General features: G+C 31.1%; 2 protein-coding genes across 2 annotated transcripts; one reads left to right on the plus strand and one right to left on the minus strand.

The window, feature by feature from the left end:
• Positions 1–1,433: 1,433 nt before the first annotated feature.
• LOC7459003 (probable 2-oxoglutarate-dependent dioxygenase AOP1) lies at positions 1,434–4,701 on the plus strand. Its single transcript, XM_002324800.4, has 3 exons — positions 1,434–1,894; positions 3,723–4,047; positions 4,249–4,701. Exons 1-3 carry the CDS (start codon positions 1,518–1,520, stop codon positions 4,486–4,488), a joined length of 942 nt encoding a protein of 313 aa, XP_002324836.1. The 5' UTR covers positions 1,434–1,517; the 3' UTR covers positions 4,489–4,701.
• A 7,718-nt stretch (positions 4,702–12,419) lies between these two features.
• LOC7459002 (ammonium transporter 2 member 5) lies at positions 12,420–14,162 on the minus strand. Its single transcript, XM_002324235.4, has 3 exons — positions 13,563–14,162; positions 13,153–13,438; positions 12,420–12,976 (listed from the first exon to the last, which is right to left on the minus strand). Exons 1-3 carry the CDS (start codon positions 14,160–14,162, stop codon positions 12,420–12,422), a joined length of 1,443 nt encoding a protein of 480 aa, XP_002324271.3.
• Between the last annotated feature and the right edge of the window lie 2,367 nt (positions 14,163–16,529).

The following is a 16,529-nucleotide window of genomic DNA, read 5'->3' on the forward strand; positions in this document are numbered from 1 at the left end:
TGGATCTCATACAAAACCCACACGCCTAAACTTCGGTAAAATCTTGGGAATATTTTGGATGATAGCTTTAAATTGCTCTTTTTGGGTTTTGTATACTTAATATGATCATTCACTATCTTCAAAGCATGGTGGAAACAAAAATGGGAGAGATTTGTAGGCATCATTGGCAAGATAAGGTTGGATGGGTGGCCCCTTTCTAATTCTTTAAAATAAGTCCTTGAAACGGACTGAAAGGAAAGCAATTGAACTCGTTATTGTCTTGGTACTGTGTCCCTGCCCTTGAGTATAATAGAAAGAGTTTGCTTTTGCAAAAATGGCAAAATGCATGCATTGATGGTAAGTAACATCATCACTACCCTAACAAGATAATACATGCATAAATCTGCTGCCTCTCTACCCAGAAAATCACTTTAGAAACTTATGCTAGGAGCACCCACAAACTCAACGATCCAATAATTACAATCTGCTAGAGCTGAGCTCTATTATATATAAAGGAATAACCTCATTTCCATGGGAACTTTTTTTTTTAAAATTGATAAGATTTTTTAGTTTTTGAAAAGTTTGAGAAGAAGGTTAGCTGGAGTTTGATAAAACAAGCATAATTTCTTATTCGATCTTTAAATCAAGTTGAAATTAAAAGAAAAATTCTAAAAGCTATGTTAAAATATAATTTAGAATATAAGATTAATAGTAATTAGGAAGACTTTCAAATAAAACATGAAAGTTATTGTTCAAGTTTTTTTTTTTTGGTTATATTTGGTTTTTTTTAAGGATTTTTAATTTAATTTGGATTTTACTGATGTTTTTCTTCTATTTAAACAGCCTTGTAAACTATCATTAAAATTAAAGATTATTGAATTAATTTTTTTTAATATTTCATAGTTTTATCTACAATTTATAACTATAAAATTTAAGAAGTCACGAAAATCTAATTTTTATCCACACTGTAAAACGCGTGAAGAAAACTTCCTTTGACACCTTACTTATATAGGCCAAGCTAGCGGATTCGTTCTTTCCTCTTATCACAAGCCGAAGGTATAAACCTGTGTAAATTAAGATATATCTATTAATAACATGGATTAATGATTTTATAATGCACATGTTTTTTAGAGATTCTAATTTTATAACCTTTTCCTGAACTTTTGAAGAAGACAACACACTAATATCAAATTTATAATGCTTAATTTATTAGCTACTTGTTCTAATTAAGATTAAGATACTTAAACAAATATCTCTACAAATTAATTACCATACCTATATGGAACCAAAAAAATGGAGAGACATTCACACATGGAACAGTTGAGCCTATTGGCTACAGAGGAAGCAAGGACTGAAAGCTATATGGTGGGTGCCCAAATCACTTCTTCAAAAGTAAAACCAAAATTTTGGACATATCTGAACTTGTTTTCCTATTTAATGAGATATGCCTCTCTAGTTAAGACTTAAGAGTACTTGTACTCCAGCAAACAACATATCGAGAGAGAGAGAGAGAGAGAGAGGGAGCGAGGGGGAGAGAGATGGCAGCTAAGGTCGAAATCCCATTTCTTGATATCTCTGAGGAAGCTTTGGCAGGCATAGAAGTTAAGAGTGAGAAGTGGAAAGAATTGTGTAACCAAGTTAGAGAGGCATGTGAGACTCACGGGATCTTCTTTTTGGTTTATGATAAGATTCCTACTAGCCTACGTGAAGAAATGTTTGTTGCCCTGAAGGCACTGTTTGATCTTCCTGAGGAGACAAAGAACAAGCACGTCAATCCTAAGCCATATCGAAGTTACTTAGGTAACTGTCCTGTGATTCCTTTTCACGAGAGCTTTGGTGTTGATGATGCTCCAACTCTTGACGCCTCTCAAGCTTTTACCAACCTTATGTGGCCAGAAGGGAACCCAAGTTTCTGGTAAGACTACTCTCCATCATCTTTCTTGATGTTTGTTTCGTTTCCATGTTAGAAGTTTTTGCTAGCTTGATGTAATTTAGCTACAATCATTAATTGATATTGTTCGAAAATGATGCTAATTTCTTTGAGATTATTGTTAAATTCACAGCTACAGATAAAGGTTTAATTAGTGATCTCTTTGTTATAAATCATGATCAATTCTAGCCAAAAGAAAAATTGAATTGTGGAATGAAGGGAAATGTAACACGCATAATGGCTTAATTCATAGCATGCAAGTAAAGTTTATGTCTTTTGGCTTAATTATTAGATAATCAGTCATCACTAAACGATCATTTTCTCAATAATTTTACCTTTTAATTCCTTGAACCTTATCATGACACACACAAAAAAGAGATTGCCCCACTTCTTTAATTAATTTCTTGCAAAACCACCTTTCAGATCATTAATTTCCTTTCTTGGTTGGGATATTCCAGCTGTTCTTCTTCTGACCTCTAAACATGTCTTAATGTCATGGCCAGAGACCCCGAGTCACCATCAAGAGAGATTGAACTCTGAACAGCACCTATAATGGGAAAAATGAGAAAATTGTTATGAAAAACCCTTGCAATCATAGAATATTATAATAGAGAAAAAACTAGAAAAAACATAAAGATTTAACGTAACGTGTTTATATCCACAAATAAAGAACTTTTATTTTTATTATATCAAAATAAAGTTATATAATATGTATTTAGAATAGATCCTAAACTGTCTAAAAAATCCTAATCGTTTAGAAAATTCTAGTAGTCCAATAAATATTAATAATTTTTTCATAATATTTCTTTACTGTAATAATTTATTTATATATGGCATTTTGAATTTACAGCAAGTATGAACTATGTTATTCATCAAAATTTTAAATTTTTTGTGGCAATAGCACAAAATACTCTAGACAGCTATCATAGTATTTGATAGTATCTTACAGTAGCCTGTTGAGACTAAGGAATGGTGGTTCTTAGCTCTTGTCCCATCAACAGCAATAGTACTTACGCATGATGATGGTAGCTACCAAACAGACTTGCTAGCTGCCAATGCATAATTTATTAGGGGCTTATCCTTTGAAACAGATTGAATTTATTACAATGCCAGCTTTAAAATGATTGTTCTTGTTCAAAACTCATGCACATGTCCTAGCAGAATAAAAATCAGCACCTGAGAGGTAGAATCAGCCTTTTCTATGGCTGTTGCAAGTTCCATTAAATTCCATTTGGTCTTAATATCAGTTGCTGTAGTAAAGACACATTCCTGAATTTAATTTGCAATATTCCATATGGATAATTCTATTTTCATCAGCCGTTGGATTATATATTCACTACTACGACCCACCTAGTATTATAATCTAACGGTTGTGAAATCTTTATGGGACTTTCAAAGCAATTTTACCTGTCATGATTGCTTAAACTTTGTGTGAGAATGTATATAACAGGGAGTCTTCAAAATCTTTGTGTTGCAAAATGTTATTGTTTCATTGAAAAAAACCCAAAAATTCCTGGTTAATTCGTTAAATATCCATCAACTCACCCACAAGTTGACCTGTCTAACGAGTCTTGAGTCAAGTTGAGCCTGGCAGGAGATAGAACCAACCAATCTTTATTTTGCTCTTCTAAAAGTCAACACAATTTTTTTTTAACTGACCGATCTCAAATTCTACCGCATAATCCTGTTAGTGTTGACTATGTTGTACTAAACAAAACTAGTACGCATGAAACGTGTCTAATAGGACATGGCTGGCAGCATTTATTAATTTTTTCTGTCCCACTTTTTTTATTTTTATTTTCTTGCGGTGTAGTGAGACCATCCATGGCATGAGCTCAAAGATGCAAGAACTGAATTTTCTGGTGATGAAAATGATATACGAAAGCTTTGACATTGAAAAGCTCTATGACTCTTTCGTTGAGGAAACCACCAGTATATTTCGAATAATGAAGTATAAAGTTCCTCCAAGTGCGACGGACTCGTCCATCGGTCTAGTGGCTCACACTGACAAAAATGCCATCACCATTTTATGCCAAAATGAAGTTCAGGGTCTTGAGATTCAAACCAAGAATGGATATTGGGCTCAAGTCATGGTTCCAGAGAATGCTTTCACAGCTGTTGTTGGTGACGCACTCAAGGTAAAAACTCTCGATCAAATTTAAGTTTCAATTATGCATATATTAATGCGTTTTATCGATCCACTGCAGAATTACAATCACTATTAGATAGACAAGAACACCTCACACCTAAGTGAACGACTGTCCAAAGTATATATTAGTTAAATTAACATGCATGACTCGAATTCTATGCTAAGGTAGTAACCGATATTGGTGTTCTAGGCATGGAGCAATGGCAGACTTCACGCAGCAAGGCATAGGGTGGTGATTAGCGGGGAAAAAGACAGGTATTCTTGTGGACTGTTTTCAATGCCGAAGGAGGAAGCAGTAGTTGAGGTGCCAGATGAACTCGTGGACAAGGAGCATCCTCTTCAATACAGGCCATTTAATTATTCAGATTATATCTCCTACTTTGTTTCCAAACTAAGTGATGATGCTTTGGAGATATATGCTGGCATTTGAAGACTTTGTTGGGTCCCACAACTACTCTTTTATAATTAATACCTTGTTGCTAATCATGTTAATTGCCTTAATTACTGTGATATAATTAAAAAAAATGTGTTTACAGTCGTGAATTTGCATGCAAATGTTTAAGAAAACTTGCCTAGATCCTATCAAGGCAACTTGTAATTTCTTTTTTTCTTTTCTTTTTAATACACAGCTTTTTATAGACTAGCATAGTGTGTTTTATAGTGTGATATATATGGTTTTTTAATTGAAAATATGTTAAAATAATATTTTTTATATTTATATTTATATTTTTGACTTGTGTATATTATAAAAACTATCAAAAGATACCTAAAAAAACATCAAATAATTTAAAAAAACAGAAACAATAATGGTGGCAATAAAGATTTTGGTAATGACCTAGCTAGTTAATGCCTTGCCTTCGTCTTCTAGCTAGTCTTTGATGATTTCGACTATAGGCAAGGCTGTGGAATTTTCCTTTCAAAGGTGGGGTTAATTAAACGTGTCGTCCCTGTACAATAATCATTTGTTTAACCGAGTCCTTGTAGTACTAATTTGATGAATTGAGTCCTTCTACGTTGTGTTTTGTTTGCAATCAAGCCCTCCATCTAGAACGTCCGTTGGTTGTGATTTATTTTGTTCTAATTAATTAATTGAATGAATCTCTCTTTTTACTAAAATTACATTAAATTAATTATGTGTATAATTTTTTTCAATGGTGTTTTTTTTTCTAAATCTAATATTTTTTTCTCTAAATCTATATTTTTTTTATTCTAATTTCATATTTCAATATTTATTTTATTGGAGATTATATTTCATAATTTATTGTGATATGCTTTATACTTGGTTATCTCAGTCTTATAACATATGTTACAGGTTTTGATGGGCTGACTTAGTTGACTCGAGGTTTTTTTTTTTGTAATTGATATTTTTTTTAATTATATCATTGAATATTGGGTTGATTGAGAATTAAACTTAATGATTTATTTTGGTTTACTTTTTATGAGGTTATCTTGATCTCATATCAAGTCGCGTGTTTGGTAGGTTAACCAAGCTGACTCAAGATTTTTTTGTCTTCTTTTAATTGGATTTTTTTCTATTTCATCCTTCAATATTGGATTGATTATGAATTAGGCTTCAAAATTTATTTTGGTTAGCTTTTTATAAGGTTATCTTAGTTTTATGACTTGAGTCGCTTGTTTTGCGAGTTAACCTAAGTAGACTCAGATCATTTTATTGTCTTGTTTTTAGATTGGTTTTTTTTTTTTTCATTTTCAATCTTTAGCAATAAGTTAATTTGTTTTGACTTACTTTTTATGAGGTTATCACAATCTTATAACCTTGATCGCAAGTTTGGCAAACTAATCCGGGTTGACTAAGGTTATTTTTTTATTTACTTTCTATAAAATTATCCCGATCTCATGACCCAGATAACAAGTTTGGCAGGTTAACTCATGTCAAATTATTATTTTTTTTAATTATTTTTTTTTAATTTCATTCTTAAACATTGAGTTAATTGAAAATTGAGCTTCATAATTTATTTTGATTTGTTTTATATGAGGTTATCATGATTTATTATCCATGTTTTTGTAATTTTTTCCATTGTTATTTTAATGCATGCATGGTCAAAGTAATCACTGATCGATGAACTTCAGTATATGAAAACAAATTCTTTTTTCCACAAGCTTTCTCTTGTAATTGAAGGAAAAAAAAATGGTATCTGGAAAAGTGCTACGCATAAGTGAGTACTTATCATGATATATAATCCAAGTCACGGTAATTGTTCTTAATTTCTTAAATTTGTCTCATAATTAATTTCTATAGTAGAGTATGAGAGCATGCTTGTTTATATACAAATATTAAATAGTATATTGTCGAATATTTAACAAACCCAACAAATTAAATCCATGTAATTAAACAAATTAGTCGGAGAAATCAATAAAATTTATATTAAATCTGACCTCCACGAAGACGCGAGCAATGCAACTAGTTTTTATACGAATAAAGGATAACAATGTTAAGAAATTGGGATGAGTGGTTAAAAAGGTATAAGTAGTGTTTGATATTATAAAAGTAATTATTTTATAGGGAGTATTTTGTTTGTAAATGTATCAAAATAATATATATTTTTTAATTTTTAAAATGAATTTTTGATATCGAAAACATTAAAAAATAATTTAAAATAAAAAAACAAATTCTAAATTTTTTCACTGTACTACTGTAAAAACAAACATTATTATACTCTATTTCTTAACTTACTATGTTCAAACTTTAAATTTCTTTAAATGCATAGATTGATTAGATCATATAAAAAGGACACTAATCTTGATTGACATGCAAGCTAGATCAGGAAACTCCTTGCCATTAAACAAATAAATTATAATATAAATCTTTTTTGAAAACACTTGACTTGCGATGCAATTAATCACACTTATTTGGAAATATGGTAATAATTATGGTTGAAAATATAGTTATCAAACCCGATCTATGAGTTGACCCGACCAAGAAACTGAGTTTTGGTTTCATGGATCAATTCGGGTTAACCCGGAAAATTTAAAAAATATATTTAAAGTTTTAATATTTCATATAAAAAAAATCAAAAAAAAATCTATGTAACTATAGGCTATACATGTTGTAAATAATGAAGTTTAAAAGAATATTTTAAAAAGATTTTTATCCCACATTGAAAAGATACTATGTTATGTTTTTAAGTTGAAGTATTTAAACTAAAAAAGTTTTTTATCCCACATTGAAAAAACATAATTTTTTTCTTGTGAACATATAGTATATATACTAAAGGGTTTCAAATCCCACATTGAAAAGATATTATGTTATCCTTTTAAGTTGAAGTTTTTAAATCAAAAAGTTTTTTTATCTCACATTGAAAAAACATAACTTTTTTCTTGTGAACATATAATATATATACGAAATAGCTTTAAATCCCAAATTGAAAAAATAACTTTTTCTTGGGAACATAAGAGTATATATACTAATGGGTTTCAAATCTCACATTGAAAAAACGTAATTTTTTCTTATGAATATAGAGTATATATAATAAAGGGTTTCAAATTCCATATTGAAAAGATATTATGTTATCCTTTTAAGTTGAAGTATTTAAACCAAAAAGATTTTTTTATCCCACATTGAAAAAACATAACTTTTTTCTTGTGAATATAGAGTATATATATGAAAGGACTTCAAATCCCACATTGAAAAAATAACTTTTTTCTTGGAAACATAGAGTATATATATTAAAGGGTTTCAAATCTCACATTGAAAAAATAAAATACTTTTCTAATATTTATATAGTGAACTTTAAAAAGTGTTAATAACCAACTAAAAAATATATAAAAAAAGAGATATAGGAGAAAAACCACATTTAAAAAAAAAACACCGGGTCTTACCCAGGTTCGCCTAGGTCATGAGTCGACCCGCCTGGTTGACCAGGTTTGGCCGGGTCGTTGCACTGGCCAGTCTTTTGACAAACCTGGACTGGTTCAGCCACCGGGTCCCAAGTCGACCCGTCTGGCCGGTCCGGGTTTAATAACTATGGTTCAAAGTACTTTTCGTTTAATAATACATAATAATACATCAAACTAATATTTTTTTATTTTTTTAAAATTATTTTTTATATCAACATATTAAAATAATCTAAAAAAATTAAAAAAATAATTTTAAATAAAAAATAAAAATATTTAAATTTTAAAAAATACAATTTCAACTATGTTTCTGATCACTGTCGAAAAGGAAGGGAGGGAGGAAGGAGTCCTTGAAAATTAATTTTATGAGGGGACCTCTTGGGCTGAATACAGAATCCATAAAATAATCAGACCTGGCCATGACCTTAGGCCTTATCCTGATTAAATGTGGGCTTTCAAGTGTCCAGTAATATTTGGGCCTTTGTAGAAGATAATTAAGAGTTAAAGCGACTGTTTATCGAGCCCTGGCCTCCAACCACCAGCCAAGGATTAATCGTACAGTTGGTCCCTGTACTTTGATATTTCATCACTTTAGTCCTTTTTACTTAACTGGAGTACTGTACCCTTGACACAAGAAAATATCTTCATCTGTTCTCTCAATCCACTTTTATCGATTCTTGATCCTACCATGTTTTCAGAGATATGTTTATCATAGTTTTAAAAATTAATTTAATATGTAATTTTATTTAAAATTCAAATAATAATAACATTAATATTTTTTAAAAAATTAAAATAATATTATTTTGAATTATTTTTTAAAAATCAAACCAAATTTAATTTGAATTTTGACTGGATTAACTACTATATAGGTCAATATAAAACCTGATCTAAGCTAAGTTTTGGATTGATAGGTTACTAGGTTAATTTACCAAGTTAATTTGAATTTAATAATAATAATATCTATTTTTTTAATAAAAATTTGGAAGGAAGTTGAATAGAGGGATCACATAAAGAAAAAATTATGGAGGAGACGTAGAAGGGATGGACTAAATAAAAAAGGAGTAAAGAGAGTATATTAAGAAAATAGAAAGAATACAAGGACCGAAATGTACGATTAATCCACAACCTGCAACTCTCAATTATCCATAATCGTCTGACATTGGCATGGTTGGCACTTGGCACTTGGCGGTACCCTCTTTGATCTTCTCGTAACCAAAACAAACCTTGAAAAGAAAAGGTGATTTTCTCGTACTAATGCAACGATAACAGGCTGACGATACTGATAAGGTCACGGGATTTGAAGAGGAGGAGTTACAAAATGCAAGAGCTTCAGTAGTAACACTGACAACCACTGTGGAAAATCTGGTTAGCAATTTATTTATCAAACATGTATTCATCTAACTGGACTTTTTTTTTTTTTCCTGTTGTGGGTTTTCAATTTTGAGCTGTTAAATTTGGTGGGTTCTTGTTAGAATCAAACAAAAGCTGATGTCTTGAACAATTTAGAGAAAGAATCCGCAATGAAGGTGATTTTGGGTGTGTTAATGTCATTAAACATGTATTACTATAAGGATCTGTTTCAAATGCTTTTGGCCAACCATTTTTGGGGTGATTTAACGGCTCTACTGGGTCAAAAGCAGCAGATATCTTGAGTTTCATACCTGCCATCCGCATGCATGAAGAAATTTGAAATCATAATCTGTTTCTCATGTACCTGACGTTATTCAGCTCAAAAGGTTCAATGGAAGAAGACAATAACAGGACTACGCAGGAACCTAGGCTATACCCCTCAAAAGCAGTTTTTAATTTAAATCTCTTTCTGAGTGAAAAACGTTTATTTGAGGGCTTTGAGCTGGAGAGACTCTCACCAAGGTTTCATTTTCTGCTCTTGAAGAACATCAACGGCATAGAGCAGCAGTGGGTCCTTCAGTTGAAAGAGTTTGTAGCTTCAGTATCTATCACCTTGCAAACACTTTACCCTTGTCTCTTTTCTCCTGGCATTAAAGTTAAAACATCTGCTGTCATCTTCGTATGACAAATTATCCCCACCATGGCCGCCACCAACCTTGAGATTTGGCTTGTTAAGCGAGTATGCTCCCTACCTTGTCAAGAGAGTAATTTTTAATTGAATTATTAAATGTCGATTAGGAAATTAACTAGATTTGTCTCGATACACAGAAGTTGCCCAGAAAATATCAATTCGTGGTGATATAAAAAAATCATCCCCCACCCCATCATTAAACCACAAAATTGAAGGTTCTAGAAGCACAAAAAAATGCAGACAATCAATCGTTAATCTCCAAGCATCCTGTCTACGAGTCTATTCTCTAAGAAAAAGATGGTTCCGTTCAAGAATGGCATGCTTCATCTTTTATTCCAATGAATATGGAACTCCTCAAGAAGACAAACTTATGGGGGGCCATAGGAATAAATCTCCACCAAAAGCATGGACAAAATTCTTGACAAATTATTTTCTGTCCCTAATGATATGTTGTCATGTTGGTTTATTGCATGGTATGTTAAAATGTTAGGCACTCTTATCAGGGATGTTTAAGAGTTTGGTAATAATTATTTTTCAAAGTGTTTTTCGTCTAGAAATATATTAAAATAAATTTTTTTATTTTTTAAATTTATTTTTAACATTAACATATTAAAATAATCCGAAAACATAAAAAAATAATTTTAAACAAAAAAAAAATGAATTTTGATATCCCAAACGAGTTCTTCCCTTTAAAAAACTAACTTATGAGCAATGCTTTCTCTCCCACTTAAAACATGATGGAAGTAAGATAATCCTAGGCCCATTACATAATGGATGTCCACACAATCATATCGAGCCTTGGATAAGAGCCGATTATAGGTCTAGATTTGTTGGCAAATCTAAGTTTTGATGATAAATATACATGATAAATCAATTAATCCTTTCATTACAAAATATCAATATACAGTGCAGGCCTCCTATTTACAAAAATCAATTAATCAAATATTAAATAGGAGGCATGCACTGTATTGTGAGACAAGTTCAATTTTTCCTAACATAAAAAAATAATGTTTAGATGATACCAATTTTTTTAAAAACAAGAAAAATATGAAAACCATGTTATTAATTTGACTAAATCCCATAATTTTGGTTAATTTAATAATATAATTAAAAAAGATATTGATAGCAAATAAAGCAGAAAAATAGCAACAATTAACCATAAAAAAATTAGTTTTTAATATCATCTCATGTTTATATTTAATCAATTAATTTAATTCAAAAATAAAATTTATATAAAAAAGCTAAATTTAACAAAGAAAAACAAATAAACAGATTGAAGATAACTTGAGTTATTATTAAAATTAGTGAAAAATGTTATAGAAAGCAAATAAAAAAAATAATAGCCCAATCTCCAATTAAATAAATATTGAGAGATGAAACTGGAAAAACACGAGCTTAAAAAAAGGATAAAAAAAAAAGAAAACACAAGCGAGTCTTCTAAACCTGAGTTAATTTTATAAACTCACAATTCGTGAAAATTCTAAATTCGAGCTCAATCAAGAAACTCAATTTCTAACCAATTCAACGCTGAAGTATGAAACTGGAAAATAAATCAATTTAAAAAATAGCAATTATAAGAATAAGAATCAAATCTGGTAGGGAAAAAAATTTGAGGATGAAATCGTATTTTTTTTTAAATAATCTAAAAAAAATATCAATCAAAAGAATGAGGATCAAATCTGACTTATGAAAAAATTAAAAGGAAATAAAATTATAAAATAATCTAATTTTATAAATCATTTTAAATAAAACAAATTGTAATAAAAAGAACATATACCAAATGTGAAGAAAAAACAAATTGAAGGGTTGCTTTTAAAATTTAAAGGATTATGCGCGGAAATTAAAGAGGAATGAGAATTGTGTTAGTAAATTATTTTGTTTTAATTCAATTTTTATTTTTAGCTTATAAAAAATATATTGATAAATAATTAAATAAAAATGTTAAATAGCATGTCACGTCGCGATATTATGTATTTTTATTTGCATTCATTGTTTAGGGTTTCAGTCTATTCTTTGTTTATTATTAACAATTTCTTTTACCATTTTTATGCATATAATGATCGACTAATTTATTGAATACACTGTTCAAACTTTTGATACGTATTTTAGATTTAATTTAACATTGCTAACTTGTTTTTTTTAAGCTTTAATTAAGTTTTAATCTGGCCTGCAGTGTAACTCGGTGGCTGTAGTGGTGTGTTCTAAGTACAAACAAATTTTGAAATTAAGGTTCAATCATGCTAACAAATCTTAAAACGACAAAGCCACAAAAGCCAGCATTTTATTCTTCTTCATATTAATAAAAGTCAACGCAACATTTCATGCCATTGGATCGTATTTCTTAGTACAAAAGAAATTACATGAAGGCCTTTATTAATTTTTCCACCAGGCCATGCAATTTGTCCTCTAAATCAGACACATGATCTGAAGATTGCCCACTAAAAAAGGAGAAGAAAAGAAGACGACTATGTCTTCTCAGCTTGACGAGCAGCCCTATTTGTGCTCACTGGCAGCTCAATTTTAGGATTAATCGAACCTCGATAAAAAGAGTTTTCCTGTCTGTCTCCATTGCCCCAGATAGCATAAGCTTCTTCACCATGAGCAGCATCATCACCAATCTCCAAATCCTCATTAGACATTCTTAGTGGCACCACCAGTCGTATCAAAATACATATTATGCTAGTAGTCAACACATTAACAAAGACAACAAACAGGATTCCTATAAACTGAACTCCCATCTGTCGAACCCCGGAGCCAATTCTGCTTTTGTCATCGAAGCCATAAACTAGGCCAATGTAGTGTCCAGAGGACCCAAAGAACAACCTGTTTAGCTTCGGCTCAGCGAAAAGGCCTGTGAGGATACCACCAAGGCTACCAGCAATGGCATGTGTATGCAGAACAGCCATTGTGTCGTCAACCTTTTGAAGTAGTTCTGAATTCTTGTGGATAACCATCATGGTTATCCAAGGAATTGAGCCCGAGCATAACCCCATTATTGTTGCTGCCCATCCTTGCACCACCCCTAAAATAATTTGCAGGTTATATGTGTCAGGAATTTGAGTAGCTACGTATTAGTTCGATTGCAAGATAAATGCTAGCATCGATTGCGATTGAGGTATTTTGACAGTGCCTGCATTGCATGCATATGCATCGAATCTGGGACCTAAAATTATTGCAAGTTATTTGTGTTGGACTTACCAGCAGCTGGAGTGATACATACTAAACCAGTGATCATGCCTTGAACTGCACCAATAACAGAAGCTTTGCGGAAAAATATGATGTCAAGAGCGACCCAAGTAAGCAAGCTAGTAGCAGTACATAAATGAGTGTTCAAGACTGCCAAAGAAGCATCGGTGCTTACTACATAAGGATCTCCTCCATTAAATCCTGTCCAGCCCATCCAAAGCAATCCTGCCCCAAATAACATAAGAAGGATGTTGTTTGGAGGAAATCTCTCTCTGTCTTTCGTTAGACGTGGACCGACCTGCAATATTGTACAGCATGCAGTAACAAGGTGATTAGTCCATTTAATGACTGAATGAAGTTAATCAAACTTCAATTAATGCAATTTTGTTTCATAGAATATGGGAAATTAGAGCGAGTTTTACCCAATATGCTGCTGTGTAACCGGCTACGCCTGAAGACAAATGAATCACGTAGCCACCAGAATAATCTATGAGTCCCATCTTAGCGAGAAAACCATCAGGACACCACACACTAAAAGCTGTGAAAGTATACGAAAACGTTAGCCATAGAGGAACAAAAATCATCCAGGCATAGAAATTCATCCGCCCTAACACTGCGCCGGCGATCAAAATCAAAGTAATGGCTGCGAAAACAGATTGGAAATACACCATTGTTGCATTGGGGAACTTTCCAAGAAATGCTGGATCAAGAAGATATTTTTGGTCAAGAGCAACATTAGCCTCTCCCCAAAATGGTAAAAGCTTAGAGCCAAAGGACATTCGATAGCCCCATGTGACCCAACAAAACATCACACAAGCAAATGCATAGAGTACCATAAATGCTGAATTCACAGCCCATTTTTTCTTCACACCTCCACCATATAGAATCATTAGCCCTGGAATACTTTGTAAACCAACAAGTGTTGCTGCTGTTAGTTGCCATGCATTGTCAGCTTTGTTAAACCACTCTGGACTAGCCTCATCTGGCAATAAATTAGGAGGGAAGGCAGTATCATTGCTCATTTTTGCTATCCCAACTTTTTCTGTTTTTGTGCGCGCGTCAAAAAATGTGAAGATTTCCAGATGGAATATTGCAAGTTCATGGTGGGCTTATAACTAGGTGGATAATGGTTTTGTTTATAACGATAAGTTGTCTGTATGTTGGATTAGTTCTTGTCATTCCATTGTCATAGTCTTGTTTCCATAACAGCTGGGCATGATTTTAAGATTGTTGGCGTGCAATCCAACCAATTTTAACGACAATCTCGAGATCCATTCATGTGTTTTCAGCAGTTCTGCTGATGCTCCGTTTTGGAAATCACGATGGCATATTAATAATGAAATTAAAGTCTCATCATGCATAATAACAGTAATAATAATAATAATATATCTATATTTAAATTTAAATAAAAAATACATTAATGAAACTTTTGTTTTTATCGATGATTAATTATTTATCCTTAAAGTTTTAAGGTTAATATTTACTTGATGCAATTAGGATATTTATAGTAAGTCTATCAAGATTCCAACAATATCATTTTAGTTTAAATGCATTTTTGAAAAAAAACTTTGAATCAAAATTAAATAATTAAAATTAAATAACTCAATTATCTCTCAACAAAATGAACCTAAACTCTAGATTTATGAGGAAAAAAAAGCAAAAAAACAGAAGAAAAATACTAAAATAAAAAGAAAAAAAACATGTAAAATTCTGAAACAAAAAACCCACCTTTTTATTAAACCTAATGTTTTGGCCATAAATTTGATTTTTTTAGCTGATAAAATTGTTCATGATTGCATAAAATGCTTTTGGAAGAAACTGTTGGCATTCATGGATTGAACTCGATAAAACAATGAGTTGAAAGAAATAATTCTTCATGGACAAGTCCAAGTCTAAATTTCAGTTGGTAAAAATAATTTTTTGTTGTCTAAAATATTATTTTACAATAAACTCAAATCTAAGTTGGGCTAACGTGGGTGCTTGCTTGTGGATTTAAGCTCAAAACTCAATTTGCTTAGTATTTCTCCCTTTTAAAAGTTAAGCTTGGTAGTCTTTGAGTTCAATTTTAACTTTTAACTTTTAATTTTTTAAATATTAATAAAAAAAAATTTCTTACTTGGTATAGAGTGTTTTTTAAAGAGTTTTGTATTATTTAAAATCAATTTCTCATTCATCCAAATTTATTTAAATCATATTAGTATTTTATATTAGAAAGTTGACGTTAAAGATTAAAAATTCCAATAAAATTTTAATCTAAAAAATAAGTAAACTTCACTTTTATTTGAACCTTAAATATGTCATTTAATCATGCTATAAATAAATTTTTCCAACAAAAGGAAGCTTGAAGATGTCTTATACGCTTTGCTTAAACAGGTGAAAACTCGGTTTATAAAGGTCGACATCACATTAATCAACGAAAATCTTACGTTTATTTAGACTCTCAATCAACGTAGACAAGTCAATGCAGCCACATATAATTAGGATCCTTCACATTAAATCAACCCATCAATTTAACTTCTTTCATATATATATATATATATATATGGGAATTAATTTGCACATAAATTAACTGTACACACACTACACAACCATTTTTCCCCAAATTAAATTCTAATAAAAGAAAGTGCTTTCTCAAGATTCTTAGCCTTGATGCCAATACTATCTCTCTCACCCAAAATTCAAAGCAAGAGGAAAGACATGGGAATCACGACGTAGGAGGGAAGTAAAAGTTAGCCGAGGACAGCCTTTGTTGGTTCTCTTCCATGACCACACGGTGGAGAACACTAGAAAACTGAGCATTTAAGAGAACATGCATGAGATTACTACCATCAAAACTATTATTATTAGTATCATAGTTATCATTATAATTATTTTTATCACAAATATTATATATAACAATTATTATTTTATTATTAATAATGAAAAATAATTTATTATATATACATTAAAATATTTTTTTAATACATTCAAATAAAAAAAAACTGACACCTCATTTCTCATAAAAATTTCTAAAAAAAAATAGGCTCTTAACACCTTGACAAAATATTCCGTTAGTATAAAAGCTGTATTTCTATCATTACAAAAACCACTGATAGATTTACCTATGTAAATGTGCCATTGACAAGTATCTCGTTGGGAATTTGAGATTTATCGGTAACTCAGTCGGTGATTTAAATACCTACAGGTAGGCAAATAAGATAGTCGCATCAGTGATAAATTTAGATGACGATCAATTTTTGTCAAGCTATCCACGGTAAATATGACCGACGGATTACCGATGAAATAATCATCGATATTTATATCATGTATAACCGATGGATTGACTGACAGAATCACCAACAAACATGTTTTGTTGGTGAATTCATCGGTCTCTATCAAAATAGTTCTCA

Source organism: Populus trichocarpa, chromosome 18, assembly GCF_000002775.5.
Source record: "Populus trichocarpa isolate Nisqually-1 chromosome 18, P.trichocarpa_v4.1, whole genome shotgun sequence".
NCBI lineage: Eukaryota > Viridiplantae > Streptophyta > Magnoliopsida > Malpighiales > Salicaceae > Populus > Populus trichocarpa.

Bases quoted from the DNA above. Each gene is read 5' to 3' on its own strand.
- LOC7459002 (XM_002324235.4), bottom strand. From the start codon at position 14,162: ATGAGCAATGATACTGCCTTCCCTCCTAATTTATTGCCAGATGAGGCT. The intron at 13,439-13,562 runs GTAAAACTCGCT...ACAATATTGCAG, and splicing joins GTTACACAGCAGCATATTGG to GTCGGTCCACGTCTAACGAA. The intron at 12,977-13,152 runs GTAAGTCCAACA...AAATTATTTTAG, and splicing joins ATGTATCACTCCAGCTGCTG to GGGTGGTGCAAGGATGGGCA.
- LOC7459003 (XM_002324800.4), top strand. From the start codon at position 1,518: ATGGCAGCTAAGGTCGAAATCCCATTTCTTGATATCTCTGAGGAAGCT. The intron at 1,895-3,722 runs GTAAGACTACTC...CTTGCGGTGTAG, and splicing joins GAAGGGAACCCAAGTTTCTG to TGAGACCATCCATGGCATGA. The intron at 4,048-4,248 runs GTAAAAACTCTC...TTGGTGTTCTAG, and splicing joins TTGTTGGTGACGCACTCAAG to GCATGGAGCAATGGCAGACT.